General features: G+C 41.4%; 1 protein-coding gene across 1 annotated transcript in view; it reads right to left on the reverse strand.

The window, feature by feature from the left end:
- Positions 1-16862, reverse strand: part of OIT3 (oncoprotein induced transcript 3) — a 40815-nt gene extending 23953 nt beyond the window's left edge. The window contains exons 1-4 of the mRNA XM_030940554.1: positions 16553-16862; positions 11354-11728; positions 9915-10022; positions 4164-4286 (exon numbers count right to left, since the gene is read on the reverse strand). Coding sequence (XP_030796414.1) covers positions 4164-4286; positions 9915-10022; positions 11354-11728; positions 16553-16613 — 667 coding nt within the window. The 5' untranslated portion in view covers positions 16614-16862. The remainder of the gene's footprint in view (positions 1-4163; positions 4287-9914; positions 10023-11353; positions 11729-16552) is intronic.
- Between the last annotated feature and the right edge of the window lie 1629 nt (positions 16863-18491).

Genomic DNA, 18491 nt, shown 5'->3' on the forward strand with positions numbered 1-18491 from the left:
TTTATTGGCACATAGCCATGTTCATTCATTTACCTGCATGGCTGCTTTCTCACTATAAGAACAGAGTTGAGTACTTTCTACAGATTCTGTGTGGTCCACAAAGCCTAAAGTATTTACCATCTGACCCTTGGAGAAAAGTTTGTTGACCCCTGTTCTAGGTTAAAATAAAGAAAGGGAATGTTTTCAAAACATCTGAGATGCTCAGGGAAAGATAAAAGCTGATTTCCAGTTATAGCGATAACGCTCTCAGTTCAATAATAGTTTTTAAAAAGCAGTTATTTGGAACATCAATAAATTAACTTAGGATGAATTAGTTTTTGTGAAATGTATATAGAGAAAAATAATGGCAATGAATTACTCTTTGCAACACTTAAAAGAGATTAAGTAATACTAGTTTATACATCTGTATTTTTTGTTTGTTTGTTTTTTGTATTTTTAGTAGAGACGGGGTTTCACTGTGTTAGCCAGGATGGTCTCGATCTCCTGACCTCGTGATCCGCCCATCTTGGCCTCCCAAAGTGCTGGGATTACAGGCATGAGTCACCATGCCTGGCCATTATACATCTGTATATTTTTAAAGGAGAAAAGCACACCTAAGGGCTTTTGAAATGGCTGAAGATTATACATAATACTATAGAAGAAAGCACAAAAATATATTGTAAGATGTTAAAATGAACATTAATAGCAGTTTTTTTCCCTTAAAAATTACCTTCCTTAAGTCATTTTATTTCTCTGAGTCACAATTTCAATATCTGTAAAATGAAGAGGTTGTACTAAATGTTCACTCAGGATATTTCCAGGTCTAAAAATACAAAATATAAAAGAAACTGAAAATTTAAATTAGCTTAAAATATTTAAGTCTCTCAGGAAGATATACCAAAATGCTTAGAATGGCTACGTCTGGCAAATGGATTGTGGATCATTTTAATTATTTTTCTCTTGCTCCTCTGTATTTTCTTCTACACTTTTGTGGTAACCCAGCACTTTGGGAGGCCAAGACAGGTGGACTGTGTGAGCTTAGGAGTTCAAAACCAGCCTGGTCAACATGGTGAAACCCCATCTCTACTAAAAATTAGCTGGGCATGGTGGCAGGCACCTGTAAGCCCAGCTACTCAGGAAGTTGAGGGAGGAGAATTGCTTGACCTGGGAGGCAGAGGTTGCAGTGAGCTGAGATCGCCCCACTGCACTCTAGCTTTTACAACAAAGTGAGACTCTGTCTTAAAAATAATAATAATAATAATAATAATAATAATAAATAAAACAAAAAATAAAAATTACTTAAAAACTAACAAGAGCTGAATTAATGCAGGAACAGAAAAATACTGCGTGTTCTCACTCGCAAGTGGGAGTTAAACAATGGGTGCACACAGGCATAAAGATGGGACAAGTATAAACTATAGAAAATAGACACAGGGAGCCTGGCACAGTGACTCACACCTGTAACCCCAGCACTCTGGAAAACCAAGGCAGGTGGATGGCTTGAGCTCAGGAGTTCGAGAGCAGCCTGGCCAACACGGTGAAACCCTGTTTCTACAAAAATACAAAAATTAGCTTGGCGTGGTGGTGCATGCCTATAGTCCCAGCTTCTCGAGAGGCTGAGGTGGGAGGATCACCTGAGCTCAGGGAGGCAGAAGCTACGGTGAATCAGGATGGCACCACTGCACTCTAGCCTGGGTGACAGAGTGAGACCTTGGCACCACTGCACTCTAGCCTGGGTGACAGAGTGAGACCTTGTCTCAAAAAAAAAAAAAAAAAAAGAAACTGGGAACTCCAAAAGGTGGCAGGAGGGAGCAGGGTGAGGGTTGAAAAACTACCTATTGGGTACTATATTCACTATTTGGCGGACAGGCTCAATAGAAACCCAAACCCCAGCATTAAGCAATGTCTCCATGTAACAAACCTGTGCATGTGCCCCCTGAATCTAAAAAAAAAAAAAAAATTAAAAAGGCCATTAAAAAAAATGAACATATAATTATCAAATAGGTTAGCTAAAGAAACATATATGTTTGGACTATCAATAAAACTTAAGGGTTATAAACAGGAATATTAATCCTAAAGTATAACTCACACTTAATTTTCATCTTCTGCTAAAATATTTTTTCAGTTATGGTTATTAGGTTTTCAGATTATATGAGGGAGGATTAACTGCAATCTTTCCAATAAAGTACTCATAAATAATTACAAATGTTTTTATGGAACATTTTATTAACATTCAAACATGCAAAGATTAGTACATAAAATAATGAAGATTTAAGGAGGACTCTGGATATTACCCCTATTCAATAAAGTTTAAAATACATTTAGTCTTTTTATAAGGAACAGTAATTTAATATTCCGGTTAATGGTCTCTCAGTTAATAATGCAAAGTTTGTTGCATGAAATAAAATAAGGACACTAGCCATAATTTTTCCCTTTGGCATAGTATTTTATTATTTTGAATATAGCAAGAATAAAGTGAACTTTTGCAAGTAGTACCAAAGCTCGATTATTCCACAAATTTAATTATCCTAAGGAACAAATATATATCCTCTGTAAATAATAACAATTACACCATTTATCTCTCCATATAATCTACAGGGTGTCATGAGAATTCTGACATTAAAGTAGAAGTGATGGAATTTTTTTTTTTTTTTTAAGATGGAGTTTCTCTTTGTTGCCCAGACTGGAGTGCAGTGGCACTATCTCAGCTCACGGCAACCTCTGCCTCCCAGGTTCAAGTGATTCTTGTGCCTCAGCCTTCTGAGTAGTTGGGATTACAGGCGCCCACCATCACACCTAGCTAATTTTTGAATTTTTAGTAGAGATGGGGTTTTACCATGTTGGCCAGGCTGATCACCAACTCTTGACCTCAAGTGATCCACCCACCTCAGTCTCCCAAAGTACTGGGATTACAGGCATGAGCCACCGTGCCTGGCGAATTTTAGCTGTGACAATTTGCAAGGGTAAATGTGCCTTAGAGAAGGGATATTATCTAAGTTTCATATAATAATGGTAGGCAATTTCCATTTCAATTATTTGATATATATTATGAATTCTCTTTTGTTATTAGTTATATAAATGTATAAAGTCCTATAAAATGTCTGCTATTAAAAACAGATCTAAAAGTAAAATTAAATAGATTATTTTATTTATCCCCCCAAACTGTATTCATCTCCCATAAACACAAAGCATATGGGGAGGAGAGGAAATGGCTTAAACTTCCAAGATGATAAAAGTCACCCGTGGAACTTGTTGAAAACACAAACTCTAAGGCCCATCTTAGCTCCTCTGAAGCTGAGGCTGCAGGAGAGGGTCTCGGAGGGGCTAAAGTGTAAAAGTCCTAGGTGCTTCTCAGCAGCAGGGAAGTTTGGGAAACACAGCTGTTAGCCAGTGGTTATGCTACTGCCTCTATTACCTGGCTAGTCCAGGTGTGCTCCTTGGACCAGCAGCATAGGTGACTCCTAGAATGTCTTTAAAAATGCAATATATTGACCTGATCTCAGACCTACTAAATCAGAATCTGCATTTTGACAAGAGCCTAAGTGATTCATAGGTACATTAAAGTTTGAGAAATACCGAATATCCCCCCTCATTTTTTTTTTTTTTTTTTTTTTTTTTTTTTTTTTTTTTTTGAGATATTTTCTCTCTGTTGCCCAGGCTGGAGTGCAGTGGCGCAAGCATAGCTTAATGCAGCCTCAAACTCTTGGGCTCAAGGCTGAGGATTCTCAGCCTTCTGAGTGGCTGAGACTACAAGCATGCACCACCATACCCAGCTAATTTTTATTTTTTAATTTTTTGTAGAGATAGTGTCTTACTATGTTGCCCAGGCTGGCTTTTCCAAACTCCTGGCCTCAAGTGATCCTCCCACTCCAGCCTCCCAAAGTGCTGTGATTTCAGGCTTGAGCCACTGCACCTGGCCAGAACACCCTATTTTTATTTCTCGTATCAAAATGTGGCTTTCTGCCTCTTGCAAAATTCGCTCCTGTTGAATCTTAGAGACAAAATCAAAACTGAATTCTGTCCACAGCATAAGTATTCTCAATGTTGATGAATCCCTTTGTCGTTTCTTTGCACAGCCAGACTGTTGCTCTCTTTGGACACTAAGGCAGTTTCCTGAACATCAGAGAATAAGCCAGTGGCTTCCTTTGGGCTCTTGATTTGGGTCCCTTCTTGCCCATTCTCACCTTCACAAGTCTTGCCATCACTTCTCAGCGCACGGCCAACCCCACACTCACAGCGGTAGGAGTTTTTGAGGTTCACACAGATCTCACTGCAGCCACCATTGTTTTGCTCACATTCATTTTCATCTGCAGAAGAGAAACCACACTGTTTCTATACTGCTGAGTGATTCAGCCTTTCCCAAACCCCCCGGGCAGAGTTTCCACATCTTTTCAGATCCTGTTGATGGACCTTCCACCACCCAGCTCCCACTCTGATCCAGTATCATCGCTCCCATCTACCTGATCTCCTTAACCACGTTATTGGTTCATCTGCCCTTTACTGAGTGGAAGGAACCTAATTGCTTGCCAATTACCTTCTCTTCAGGGAAAAACAATGGGAAAATGAAGTTCCTTTTGTGTCCTGGGTACACCTACTTATTTGTATTGGCGAATTTCACTGTCTTTAATGAGTTCCTGAGAAGTTGCTAAATAAATACAAACTTATAAAGTAAATTGTTTTAAGTCATGAGAGGAGCTTACGTTACAGAAGGAAATAGCTGATAAAATATTTTGTAAGGCAATTTTCTTTTATAATATGAACTATTGCCCTCAAAATCTGTTTTTCAAATTAGTATATTCTCACACTGTACTTAAGCAATGGTTGCTAATCTTTTTAAGAATCTGATGAAGGGTATGGACTCTTGCTGTAAAAAAACGCACAGCTGGCAGAAAATGTCTATGCCTTTCTTTCTACAAACAAGGAAAGGGAAGCTTGGGAGCTAAATTTGTCATGGCCCTCAGGAATAACAGGCCCAGATAGGACACAAACCATGGACTGAGGTTTAAACACCCATGCGGTGACAGGAGTCATGACCTTGGCCCCAGGAGAGGAGATAAGCTGTGACTGAAACCCTGCTTAAGTCTGGAACCCCAGAAAATGTATCCCCTCAATGAGATGGGGAGAACTTTGCCCAGCGGCCCAGGGAAACAATAAGGAAACTCTGCCCCAGGCTCTAGGAGAAAGAAAAGCCTTCACAAACAATGGAAGCCCCAAGCCAGGGCTCTGCCATGGCTCAAGTACGGTTTTACACTTCCCTCACGGTATGGGGAATCCTGAAGCTGAGAAATTGATGGAAAATTTGGCCTGGTCTGATAAAGAATCTGTGATGCCAACAGAAGCATTTGAAAAAGTGCTCTGTGTAAAACTTCCTCAAACCAGGTGCTGTGGTTTGGATATTTGACCCCTCCAAATCTCATAGTGAGATTTTTCTTTTTTTTTTTGAGACAGAGTCTCTGTCACCCAGACTGGAGTGGAGTGGCACTATCTCACGTCACCGCAACCTCTGCCTCCCGGTTTCAAGCGATTCTCCCGCCTCAGCCTTCGGAGTAGCTGGGATTACAGGCACGCGCCACCACGCCCAGCTAATTTTTGTATTTTTAGTGGAAACGGGGTTTCACCATGTTGGCCAGGCTGGTCATGAACTCCTGACTTCAAGTGATCCAACTGCCTCGGCCTCCCAAAGTGCTGGGATTACAGACATGAGCCTCCATGCCTGGCCTCATATTGAGATTTGATCTCAATGTTGGCGGTGTGGCCTCATGGAAGGTGTTCGGGTCTTGGAGGCAGGTCCCCTGTGAATGGCTTGGTGCTATCTTTGCAGTAATGAGTGAGTTCTTGCTCTATTAGATTAGTTTCGGCATGTTTAAAAGGAGCCTGCCACCTCCCCCTTCTCACTCTCACTTCCTGTCTTGCCATGAGATCTCTGCACATGCCAGCACCCTTCACCTTCCTCCATGAGTGGAAGCAGCCTGAGGCCCTCCCCAGATGCTCGGTCTCCCAGCCAGCAGCATCATAAACCAAATAAACCCATTTTCTTTATAAATTACCCAGCCTCAGGTATTCCTTTATAGCCACACTAAACAAAGATACCAGATGACAAGAGTGGTGTCCTACAGAAAGAAAACTACGACAGAAGACGGTTTGCCACAAGACACTTAAGTGAGGAATGATCCACTGTGAGACAGCGCTGGCGTGATCATTGGAGGCTTTGAACTGGAGATAACAGAGTTATCCAGAAAAGTCCGTAATACAAGTACTTAAAGAATTAGTAAAAAGATAAAAGAAAGGACAATCAGCAAAAGAGAAGAAGTGTGTAAAAGACAAGGCGGAACCGAAAACAAACAGAACTTGCAGAAATGCAAAATGTAGTTGAAAATATTAAGAATCTGTATCAGGGCCCCTTCTTTCCCTTTCCTCATTATACTGCCTGGAAAGTAGACGGTTAGAGGCTCATAGCCTTCCCGGATGTGGACATAGTGACACCCATGCTTGGGTAGGTCCCTTAGAAGCCTCCATTCCAAGCCTGGACTGCTTATCTTATGAGAGAGAAATAAACCTCTACTTTTTAAAGCCATCATTATTTGGGGGTTTGTTGTTTATAGCCAATGAAGACACTCTATGCCCCAGCAGTTCCATTCTTATGGGTACCTGCTAGAGAAAATCTCACACATTGGGTAAGGTATCATTTTTATGTTAATTCTAAGAACACACAAAACAATGCTATCTACTGTTATGGGTACATACATAAATAATAAAAGCATTAAAATGGGACCAGAAGAACACATGCTAACTTCGAAACAATGATTACCCCTGGAGGGTGAGAGAAGAAAGCAGGACGGGGTAGGATGGCTTTATTGTATTTACAAAATTTTATGTAAATTAAAAGAAAAAGAGGGCTGGGCACGGTGGCTCACGCCTGTAATCCCAGCACTTTGGGAGGCCAAGGCGGGTGGATCACCTGAGGTCAGGAGCTCAAGACCAGCCTGGCCAACATGGTGAAACCCTCTCTACTAAAAATACAAAAAATTTAGCCGGGCGTGGTGGTGGGCACCTGTAATCCCAGCTACTCTGGAGGCTGAGGCAGGAGAATCGCTTGAACCCAGGAGGTGGAGGTTGCAGTGAGTTGGGATGGTGCCATTGCACTCCAGCCTGGGCAAAAGAGTGAAACTCCATCTCCATCTCAAAAAAGAAAAAAAAAAAAAAGAAAAACAAAAAGGAAGCAAAACTTAACGCTAGTTAAATCTAGGTACACGAGTGTCTGTTATATTATTTTCTTGTATGCTGCCTGAACAAATTATATAATTTAAAATAAATAATTAAAATTATTACTTTTAAATAAAAACTAAAGGAAAATTGACACATGCTCACAAACACAAAACACTGTCTACAGTTTCAGAGGATTCACCTCCCTGAAGTCCCACAGATCCCACATAGGAACTTGGGGCTTTGATAGAAAAAGATTGTCTAAGATAAATTAAGGGAGAGAAATGAACAATACGCTACCTTTGATGTTTAAAAATGGCCAATAAGTAAACATATTGATATGATTTGGCTGTGTCTGCACCCAAATCTCACCCTGAATTGTAATAATCCCCACATGTCAAGGGTGGAGCCAGGTGGAGATAATTGAATCATGGGTGCACTTTCCCCCATGCTGTTCTCTTGGTAGTGAGTAAGTCTCACGAGATCCAATGGTTTTATAAATGGGAATTCCCCTATGCATGCTCTCTTGCCTGCTGCCATGTAAGATGTGACTTTGCTTCTCATTCATCTTCTGCCATGATTGTGAGGCCTCTCCGGCAATGTGGAACTGTGAGTCAATTACACTTCTTTCCTTTATAAATTTCCTTTATAAATCTAGGCTCGGGTATGCCTCTACTAGCAGCATGAGAACAGGCTAATATACATATATATATTTGCATTTTAAAATCTGACTGTAGAAACCCTGGAAGCACATATAAGAAAATAATACAACCGTTTCCTTGGGATGGAGCTGGGGAAGAGGGAAATGGGGCAAGAGGGTGACTGAAAGCTGGACAGCCTGCTGTATACTTTTTCATGTTGTTTAATTTGAGAACCATTTAAATGTATTACCTCTTAAGAGTTGTATTAAAATAAAAGCAAAGAAATGCATAAATAACTCCTGGCTTAAAATAAAGCCAAATATTTTTGAACAGGAATACATGAGGGTAGGGAGAGACTTCAGGAACCATTGCCCCTACCCCAAGCCATTTAGCATTAAATCACATACTCAAAATCAACCACACGAGACCCCTAACAACTCCTATGGCAGGGCTGAAACCTGCTCCACAGGATGGTCAGTGGGGTTCATTTAGGAGGTTTTATTTATTGATGTATTTATGATTTTTTTTTTTTTTTAAAGATAGGGTCTTGCTCTTCTGCCCAGGCTGGAGTGCAGTGACGCAATCGGAGTTGACGGCAGCCTTAAATTCCTGGGCTCAAGCAATCCACCTGCCTCAGCTGAAACTTCAGCTACTTTGGAAGGCTGCCACCATGCCTGGCTAATTTATTTTTTATTTTATAGAGATGGGGGTCTCACTATGTTGCCCAAGCTAGTCTTAAACTCCTGGTCTCAAGCAATCCTCTTGCTTCCTCCTCCCAAAGCACTGGGATTACAGGCATGAGCCATTGCCCCTGGCTCATTTAGGAGATTGAAGAGCAAAAGCTTTTCTAAAACAAGAAGCCACTTGGGCCCAGGATGTTGAAGCTGCAATAAGCTGGGATCACACCACTGCACTCCAGTCTGGGTGACAGAGCAAGATCCTGTCTCAAAAACAAACAAACAAACAAACACCAATAAGCCTTTTATGCTCCTTTCACCTTAATCTCCTTCCTCAATCCTGACCTGTTACTGTTCTTCTTGGGGGACCCGGGTAGGGCAATCTTCCCCTTTCTCTCTAGACTTGTTTTAAATCTATTTGAGTCTGAATCCAAAACCTTCATAACATTAAAGAGAAAGAGAGATGATATTCAATCTTGGGGTTTTCATCTCTGTTCTCTTCTAGTTATAGACAACATAGTATACAATTCAACAACTCTGGATTTCCTACGGACAATCTGACTCATCTTTCTTGCTACTCAGAATGATCAAAATTATATCAGTGAAGCTAGAGGAGTAAGTCCTTAGATAATTCTAGACCAGTGCTGTCCAACGGAAATATAAAGCAAATTACATATTTAAAATTTTTTAGTAGTCACATTAAAATTTTTAAAAAAGAAACGTGAAATTAATTTTAATAATATTTTATATAATCCAATTATATGCAAAATATTTTCACTTTGATATATAACCAATATTAAAGATATTATTATTATTATTATTATTATTAGAAACAGAGTCTCGCTCTGTCACCCAGGCTAGAGAGCAGTGGTGTCATGGCTCACTGTAACCTTGAACTCCCAAGTTCAAGTGATCCTCCCACCTCAGCCTCCTGAGGAGCTAGGACTATGGATACATGCCATCATCCTCAGATAATTTTCATATTTTTTGTAGAGATGAGGTTTCTCTTTGTTGCCCAGGGTGGTCTTGAACTCCTGGGCTCAAGCCATCTGCCAGCCTCAGCCTCCCAAAGTGCTAGGATTACAGGCATGAGCCACCGTGCGTGGCCAAACATTGGTTGTAAAATTAAAATAAAATAAAATTAAAATTCAGTTTTTCCGTCATGCTAGCCACATTTCAAGTGAGCCATGGCCACCTGTGGCTACTCTAGTGGAGGGCACAATTCTCCACTGTCCCTAACCATGATACAAATTTGGTGTGGGGCTTTCAGTCCAGGTATAAACTAAAAAGCAAACACCATTCCAAGTGTTTGGAGACACAAACTGGGAAAATGATGGCGCTCTGAGGCAGGAAGAGTTTTTGATTTGTCCTTTCAATCCTAATAGTCTGATTCTACCTTTGATGAGTTTCTTACCAAAGCATGTCTGCCTGTCAGGGCCTAGCACAGTTCCTGGAGCGCATGTGCACTCGCTGGTATCCGAGCAGCTGCCATGGCAGTCCTCGTCGCAGATGTCATAAAAATCTACGGAAGAATAAAGATTATCTTCATGAGAGGAGGAGACCAGAGGACACTTTTTCATTCTTTTTAGAGATGGTGTGGTGGGGCAGGAGGGGTGGTCTCCCTATGTTGCCCAGGCTGGCCTCAAACCCCTGGGCTTAAGCAATTCTCCCACCTTGGCCTCCCAAGTAGCTGGCACTACAGGCACAAGCCACTGCATCCAGCTGACCCTCTCCTTGAGACAGCCTCATGAGTGCAGCCTGGGGGATGAGTTTCCAGCCACCATCGAGGGAATTCTCATTGTTCAGGGTTTATATAACCCAATGGAAAACAACAAACTAGGGCATCTTCTGTCTTCTAGATCAATGATTCCCAACTTCAGATCCATAGGCCCTTGAGTGGCCACAGACTGTCTGCAAATCTAAAACCTCACCATACATGAGCTATAGACTAAGAAAGTGTTACGTCTTACTCTTCTAGTGCTCTATTTTTAAAATGAATACAGATCTTGACAGGATTAATAACACAGAAATTAGAAGTATTACTGACACAAAGTAGCTTCTTCCCATTATATATCATTTAAAAAAATCAGTGGACACTAAACACAATCCAACCATATGGGTGTCTGATTATCTATCTATCTATCTATCTATCTATCTATCTATCTATCTATAGATCTTAAAAAGGGGTTCTCCATACTCAAACAAGTTGGAAATCCACTATTTAGATAACCTAAATCAATGTTTCATTTTCTTTTCTTTTCTTTTTTTTTTTGAGTCAGAGTCTCACTCTGTCACCCAGGCTGGAGTGCAATGGCGTGATTTTCAGCTTACTGCAACCTCCACCTCCCGGGTTCAAGCAATTCTCCTGCCTCAGTCTCCTGAGTAGCTGGGGTTACAGGTGCCTGCCACCATGCCTGGCTAACTTTTGTATTTTTAGTAGAGACGGTGTTTCACCATATTGGCCAGGCTGGTCTCTTGGCCAGGCTGGTCTTAAACTCCTGACCTTGTGATCCACCTGCCTCGGCCTCCCAAAGTGCTGGGATTACAGATGTGAGCCACCGCACCTAGCCCAATATTTCATTTTCTAATGTGTTGTTTGAATGGAATTCAGACAAAATTAAAAATAACTAATCAAAGTCATAGCTCCTTTCCCCTTCTATTTCTTCAGGATTTTTTCAGAAGTTCTACAAAGAGATCTCAGAAATCACAATCTAGAGGTATCTTTGGCCCCACATCAATGTTGTTCAGATTGAGATATAGTTGTCACTGTAACTGCATATCCTATAATTGGCACTTTTGGACTCCATCCGTGGCCTTGTTGGTGGAGAACAAGAGCACAGGGAAGGTACTCACGACCACAGTAGACGTGGAAGCAGACGCTGGGCTTGGTCAGACGATATACATAGTAGCCTCCAGGGCAAGCCTTGACCTCCACTGTGGTGTTCCAGAGGCAGCAGTTCCCATTGAAGCTGGCACAAGCCTGGCGTTGCACAATGCCGTCACCTTCTAGGGGGTGGCTGCCATTGAGCCAGACAGGTGCGTGGGTTCCACAGTGGTTTTCTGGTATGCAGAAGGTAGGCATGGCATCTCCTGCCATGCCTGTGAAGCGGTACCACTCCCCATCCACATGGTTGTCACATAGAGGAGGACCTTGAGACTCATCCAGCTGGTGGTCAGTGTTCCTCCAGGGCTCATTCAGGCTGATGTAAGCAGAACAAGGGTCTAGGGCTGGAAATGAAAAAGATACCTCAGAGTACCGAGAGTGTTTCAGATCACAGCACCAACAGCCCAAGTCCACCTTCCTGGTCTTGCATTTGGACATTTTTGAATTCAAAAGAGAAATTAGTTAAGGTCCCAAAAAAATAGTTGTTTAAGATTCCTCAGGTTGATTTAAACATGCTGCATAAATGCCCTTTTCAAAATTATTTCAAACCTAAAATTAAGTGTTAGCTTGAACTGAATTTTTATCTATAGTAATTATTTGATAGAAGGATAGTTGTTCAGACCAAGGGAGGTTAGGATTGAAGACTCACTGAACTCTGCGCGAGTCAGACCATACTCTAGTATTTTGTTCATACTTGGAAACTGTATTATTATTATTTTTGAGACAGGGTTTGGCTCTGTAGCCCAGGCTGGAGTGCAGTGGTACAATCATGGCTCACTGCAACCTCCGCCTCCTGGGCTCAAGTGATCCTCCCCACTCAGCCTCTGAAGTAGCTGGGACCACAGGTGTATGCCACCACACCTGGCTAATTTTTTTTTTTTTTTTTTTTTTTGTAGACATAGGGTTTTGGCATCTTGCCCAGGCTGGTCTTGAACTCCTGGGCTCAAGTGATCCTCCTGCCTCAGCCTCCCAAAGTGCTAGGATTATAGGCATGAACTTGGCACTTGGCCAGAGACTGTATTTTATGAAAGCAATTGACAAACTTCAGAGAAAGTTGACCAGACTTAGAAGGGGTCCTAAAAATTATTTACTGGTGAAGTTGAGAATTATGGTTTTGAAAAAAGAAGACTGAAGAAAACACATATTCGTTTTTAAAAAATCTGGAATAGGCTTGTGGAAGAGGAATTAGCTATTCTGTTACAAGAACAAGAACGAATTATGGGAAAGCACATTTCAGTTCAGCTATCTAGTCATGGGAGAGGCTGTGTCACAGTGCAGTTAGCTTCCAATCCTTGGAAATTTTCAAAAAAGTATTTGGCTGGCCATTTGTAAAGATTATAGGTGGAATTTTGCATTATTAGAAAGTTTGACTTGATCAGGAATGTGTAAAAGCTCATTCCACTGAAAAGAAAAAGGCCTCGGGCACATGTCACCTACTTTGAAATACACAGTATACTAGCATGTAGTTACCAGACATATTCTCAAAGTGAATTTTGGTATATATTCTACCAGCTTATTGAAAATACCAAGAACTTTGTGTATTCATAGTTAACCATGGCATTATTATCCTAGCTGTCATATAGCCAAGTTTCTCAGGCATACGTGTTTAGTGCATAAATTACAAGGACAAATATCTCAACCAAAACATTTTATCATATGTCATGAAGACATTGAAAAACAACATTTTGACTGGGTGCGGTGGCTCACGCTTGTAATCCCAGCACTTTGGGAGGCCGAGGTGGGTGGATTACCTGAGGTCAGGAGTTCGAGACCAGCCTGGTCAACATGGTGAAGCCCTATCTCTACTAAAAATACAGAAATTAGCTGGGCGTGGTGGCATGTGCCTGTAATCCCAGCTTCTTGGGAGGCTGAGGCAGGACAATCGCTTGAACTCAGGAGACAGAGGTTGCAGTGAGCCAAGACCATGCCACTGCATTCCAGCCTGGGCAACATGAGTAAAACTTTGTCTCATAAATAAACAAACAAATAAATAAATAGAAAAACAACATTTCAATGACTAAAGACACCAATATCTCCAATATTCCCATTGCTCCCCTTAACTCCAGGGAAGCTAATTAATGAATCAACAGAGGTAAATTGTCCTTATGAAGAATCTATGAAACCAAGAAATTTTAGAAAGGAACATTGGCCACAGAGTACTATATTATCTTTCTTAATGCACATGAGGTTGACTTACGTAACTGGTATTGTAGGCAGGGAATTCACATTAGGGCCAATATATTTCGTGGGCAGGGAATTCAGTATTCGCAAATACTGCACAACGATTAAATATGAATCGGCCATGATCACCAAATCTAACTTGTCTAGAAACTACTTTAGATGTTTCCAATCTACATATCCACATTTCAAAGTTAAGTTTACTCTCTAAACTTCAGTCACACGTAGAGAAAAGTGTAGCCCACTGCTAATGGCCTCCAAGAAAATATGACAATTTAAGGCAAGAAAGAAGTGGGATATTGCATTTTCTGGAAATAACATGCAGGGATGCAAATGGCAGAAACAACCCTCTTTCTTTAAAATGTCCCTTATGTATCTCAGCTGAGCCCTAGACCATAATCCTTTGAGGGGAAGAAATATCCTCAGATTCTCTCTCTCCTCAAAGGGGACAAATTTCCTCCTTTGCTCTCCCAGCTGTGGTTTTTTCTTACAAACAAGTTTCCAGAGCAGTTTCACAGGTGATTATAGGGTCATGGAAATATTTGGTTCCTCTCCCTGGCTCTAATTTTATAAGAAATGGTTAGATAGTCAACTGTTAATGGCTTCTACAGAGACTCCTAAACCTCTCTCAGTAACTATTTCCTTATTTATAAAGATTTTCCTTCAAGTAAAATGTCATTTCTTGGGCTGTCTGCTAAAATTTCACTTCCTCCCCTGCTGTAGGGGGGATAGGATATGAGGAGGAGAAATTTATCTACCACCTTCTGTAACTGACTAAATAATACATACATATTTTTAACAGTTAACCATCCAATACTTTCTGACATTAAATGTACCCATCCCACTCTACCCCCTCGTAAGGCAGCCAATCCAATCTAATAATCTGGCTGCTGGTTTTATATCCTGTTTTCAATCTCAGTGTGAAGCCCAGAATCTAGTATTGCACACATTCATCCTAAACTGCTGATCTATACATCTAATTGGGAGGGCTTCAAAAAGAACAGCCCTGTGGGTTCCTTTCTGGCCTGCCAGAAGCTCCTTAATGGTTTGCTAAGATGCCCACTTGCCAGCTGCCCCTCTGGCGTCTTCCACCAGGACCACGCAGGGCCAAGGGCAGAGAACCGATGTCTGTGTCCCCACCCTTTCGCCCCAGTGTTGAGTCTTCCAACCCTCCAGGTCCTATCCAACAGACAGCCACCCCTGAATCACAGCCCCCTTTCGACCCTGTGCCTGAGCTTGGTTGGGAATCATCCCTTCTTTCCTACTCCCTCCTCTTCCATCCTCCTCCCTCATCACCCCACTTTGCTTCCCCCTTTCCCATCCCTTCTTTTCCTTCTTCTCTCACTTCCTCTCTCCTCCCAGGGCAAACACCAGCTCCAGTCCCCAAAGTTCCGCCTTTATCACGCCTCTGGCATTGAGCCATATATCATCCTTGAGGAGTTGGGGGTCGGAGGAAAAGATCTGGGAAGGGCGAGGGTATATGGAAAGAATGGGGAATACAGGAGGTACTAGAGGGAGAATAGGTAAGGAGAAGGGTGGGAAGAAAGGGGAGTGGAGATTTTTCGGGAGGACAACTTTCTGAGCGAACCTTGGGTTAGTTACTGGTAGCAGATATGGGGTGATTAATGACAGGTAGCTCAAGCATATTTTTTGGAACAGTTTTGAATTTGGAGATGATAAGACAAAGAAATCCCACAAGCCCCACACCCAGTTTCCCTTGTTACGGCGTGTCACCTTTAGCCGTACACTTACCATACATTAGCATGGTACCTTTGTCGCGTTAATGAACCACTATTGATACCTTCTTATTAACTCAAGTCCACACTTATGCAGACTTCCTTAGTTTCCACCTATATCTTTCTGTTCCAGGATCCCACATTACATTTAGGTATCAGGTCTCCTGAGGGTCTCAAATCGCCATATTTTAAAATACATTTTTATTTTTTATTTTTTTGAGACAGAGTCTCCCTCTGTTGCCCAGGCTGAAGTGCAGTGGTTCGATCTCGGCTCACTGCAACCTCCACATCCTGAGTTCAAGTGGTTCTCCCGCCTCAGCCTCCCAAGTAGCTGGAATTACAAGCATGCGACACCATGCCCATCTAATTTTGTGTGTGTCTGTATTTTTAGTAGAGATGGGGTTTCAGCACGTTGGCCAGGCTGGTCTCGAACTCCTGACCTCAGGTGATCTGCCCGCCTTGGCCTCCCAAAGTGCTGGGATTACAGGTGTGAGCCACCGTGCCTGGCCACAAGCTTTTGTTTAATGTGTATCCTTTAAGGTGCTAGAGCAACCATGAAGAAATAGACCAGGGTCAATTAAATACTGAACTACTCAAAAGTGTCAAGAAGGATGGTTCTCTCCATCTCACCCCCACCCTCTCTTCCAGTTAGTACTGATATTCTACTAGAAAAAGAGGCAAGAGAGAAATCTGTTAGTAACTGGAAATGAAACTTTTCTTTGTCTGATTGGCCAGTTTTGCACCAACCCTGAGGAGGGAGACAATTTAAGATTCACTCGAATTGTGCAAAAAGTATATTCTGATATAAAGACTAATGAGTTTGGTTTATCCAGATCTGTGCCCCTCATGGCAACAGAGCTTTCAGTCCCTTGCCTTCATTAAAGAAAAATTCCATGCTCAACTTTAGTTTTTTTTTTTTTTTTTTTTTTGGCTCTTCAAGTTGGAACTGTAAAAGTGCCTAGAACACAAAGAAGACAGAATTATTTTTACACAAACTCCAGGAACTCTTTAGCTAGTGAAAGCTGTGGAATATGGCAGATCCATGGAAATTTTGGATGTCCAGGCAAGAGGTTAAATGGAACATGTAACAGAAATTCTCTGGAAATCTATTTTCAAGGATTATCAGGGACTTTTCTTACAAGATTCTAGAGCTAGCATTTAAGGTACTGGAATCTAGTTCTTAATCATCTGTACATTATAGCAAATTGCCACAACAAAAAGTGCATTGTGCCAAGTTCTTGACGTGAGACTCACCCACGGGTGACACGGAGGTGCCTGTGATGAAGAGGCAGGTGAGAAGCAGGAACGGAGGCATCCTTCTGGACCAACTGCCAGAAACACTGGAAAATCCTCTTAATACTGGTGTTCCTTTGTCCGCTTCTCTTTCAAGCACTTTTTTTTTTCTTTTTAAGGCCTCTAGGCTCTCACGAGAAAGACTTTATCAGCACTGGTAGGGGCTTTATCAGAGGAAGAGGATGAGGATGAGTGGGACAAGGTGTCCACAGCTCTGGCCTTGGCCCCAGAGAGAAGCACTGCTTTACACTGTCAACATGGTTCCTTTATTGATAGTTTTCTTCAGGAAAAAAAAAAAAAAAAAAAAAAACACAATCCCTCATCCTCCTATTGTTTTCTCTCAAGAATTCCTTGCAATGAAACCTCCAATATCTTATCCAGAAGGGAATTCTAAATGAGGGACATCCCCTCACATCAAATTCTTGCTTTGTGACTTATAGGAATTGATTTCACAATGTTGCAGCCATAGCATTGCACACTAAACGAGAATGGATGAAGCCAAATCATTGAACCTGTCTTGGTCAGATGGTCAAGGAGCTTACAATAGCACACAAAACAAAGTAGTAAGGACAGGTATGGGACAAGGACAGTATTCTCTTGAAATGAGCTCCTAAGTTTGTTTTATTATGGTCTTTGACCTCAAAACTTCTGAAAGAAACAAGGTTTAAATTGTGTTTTTACCAATTCAAGCAGCAATACCTCATGTTTTTATTGTCTTTACTCCCAAAATTAAAATTGGTTTTATGTTATTTATTTCACTAATTCTCACATTAAGATGGGGTAGGAGCTTAAAATTAGAAACTACTCATTAAATTAACACTCTGGAAAATAAAATGTCAAAATTTACTGAAGTTTCACGTTTAGACAAAGGAGAGAAAATGTGCTTCATAGCACATTTTTTGAGACAGAGTCTTGCTCTGTCACTCAGGCTGGAGTGCAGTGGCCTGATCTCGGCTCACTGCAAGCTCCACCTCCGAGGTTCATGCCATTCTCCTGCCTCAGCCTCCTGAGTAGCAGGGACTACAGGCGCCCGCCACCATGCCCAGCTAACTTTTTTGTATTTTTAGTAGAGACGGGGTTTCACCATGTTAGCCAGGATGGTCTCAATCTCCTGACCTCGTGATCCACCCGCCTTGGCCTCCCAAAGTGCTGCGATTAGAGGTGTGAGCCACCGAGCCCGGCCAATCACTGGTTTTTGACAGTGACAAAAGTACAAATGGTCTCCAGAAGCACAGGGTTTATGGTCAAGCAAGGGGTTTCCATTGATCTAAAATTGCAGTTAGCTACTTTATTACTAACATCAGTGGGACACAGGCAATTTGACCATTAACTTATTAAGCTGTGGTTTGATGGCAGCAATGGATGACCCTGCTGTCTCATTGCAGGATAGTGTTGCTAAGTATTAGTGCTTTAAACAAAAAAAAAAACAAACCCCCACAACTTCCTGTGCCTAGGAAGCCATCTGAGGGCTTCATATGTGTTGCAGAGAAACAGAGGACGTGTGCATGAGATAAACCCAGACTTGTTGCCAGGATTGATTGCTGGAGTCAAGGACTTTCACCAGATAGCTTTTGGTTCTGTAAACAAGAATTCCCAGGATGGTAAGATTTTTTCCCCCTTATTTTTATTTTTTCCTTTTTAGTTGACCTGCCCTTTCATTTTTTACTGTTTATGATGAAAAATTTCAAATATATATATAAAAGTATAAAGAACAATAATGAACACCCAGCTATAATAATTACTAACATTTTGTCAATCTCATTTCCTTTACATACCAGTATGCATTTCTAACACATGGTCTTTTTTTTTACATAATCATGATGCTTTTATTACAACTATGAAAATTAGTAGTAATTCCTTAACTCATACCCAAACCATATTTAAATTGCTCCAATAGTTC

The sequence above is a fragment of the Rhinopithecus roxellana genome, chromosome 11 (genome assembly GCF_007565055.1).
Source record: "Rhinopithecus roxellana isolate Shanxi Qingling chromosome 11, ASM756505v1, whole genome shotgun sequence".
NCBI lineage: Eukaryota > Metazoa > Chordata > Mammalia > Primates > Cercopithecidae > Rhinopithecus > Rhinopithecus roxellana.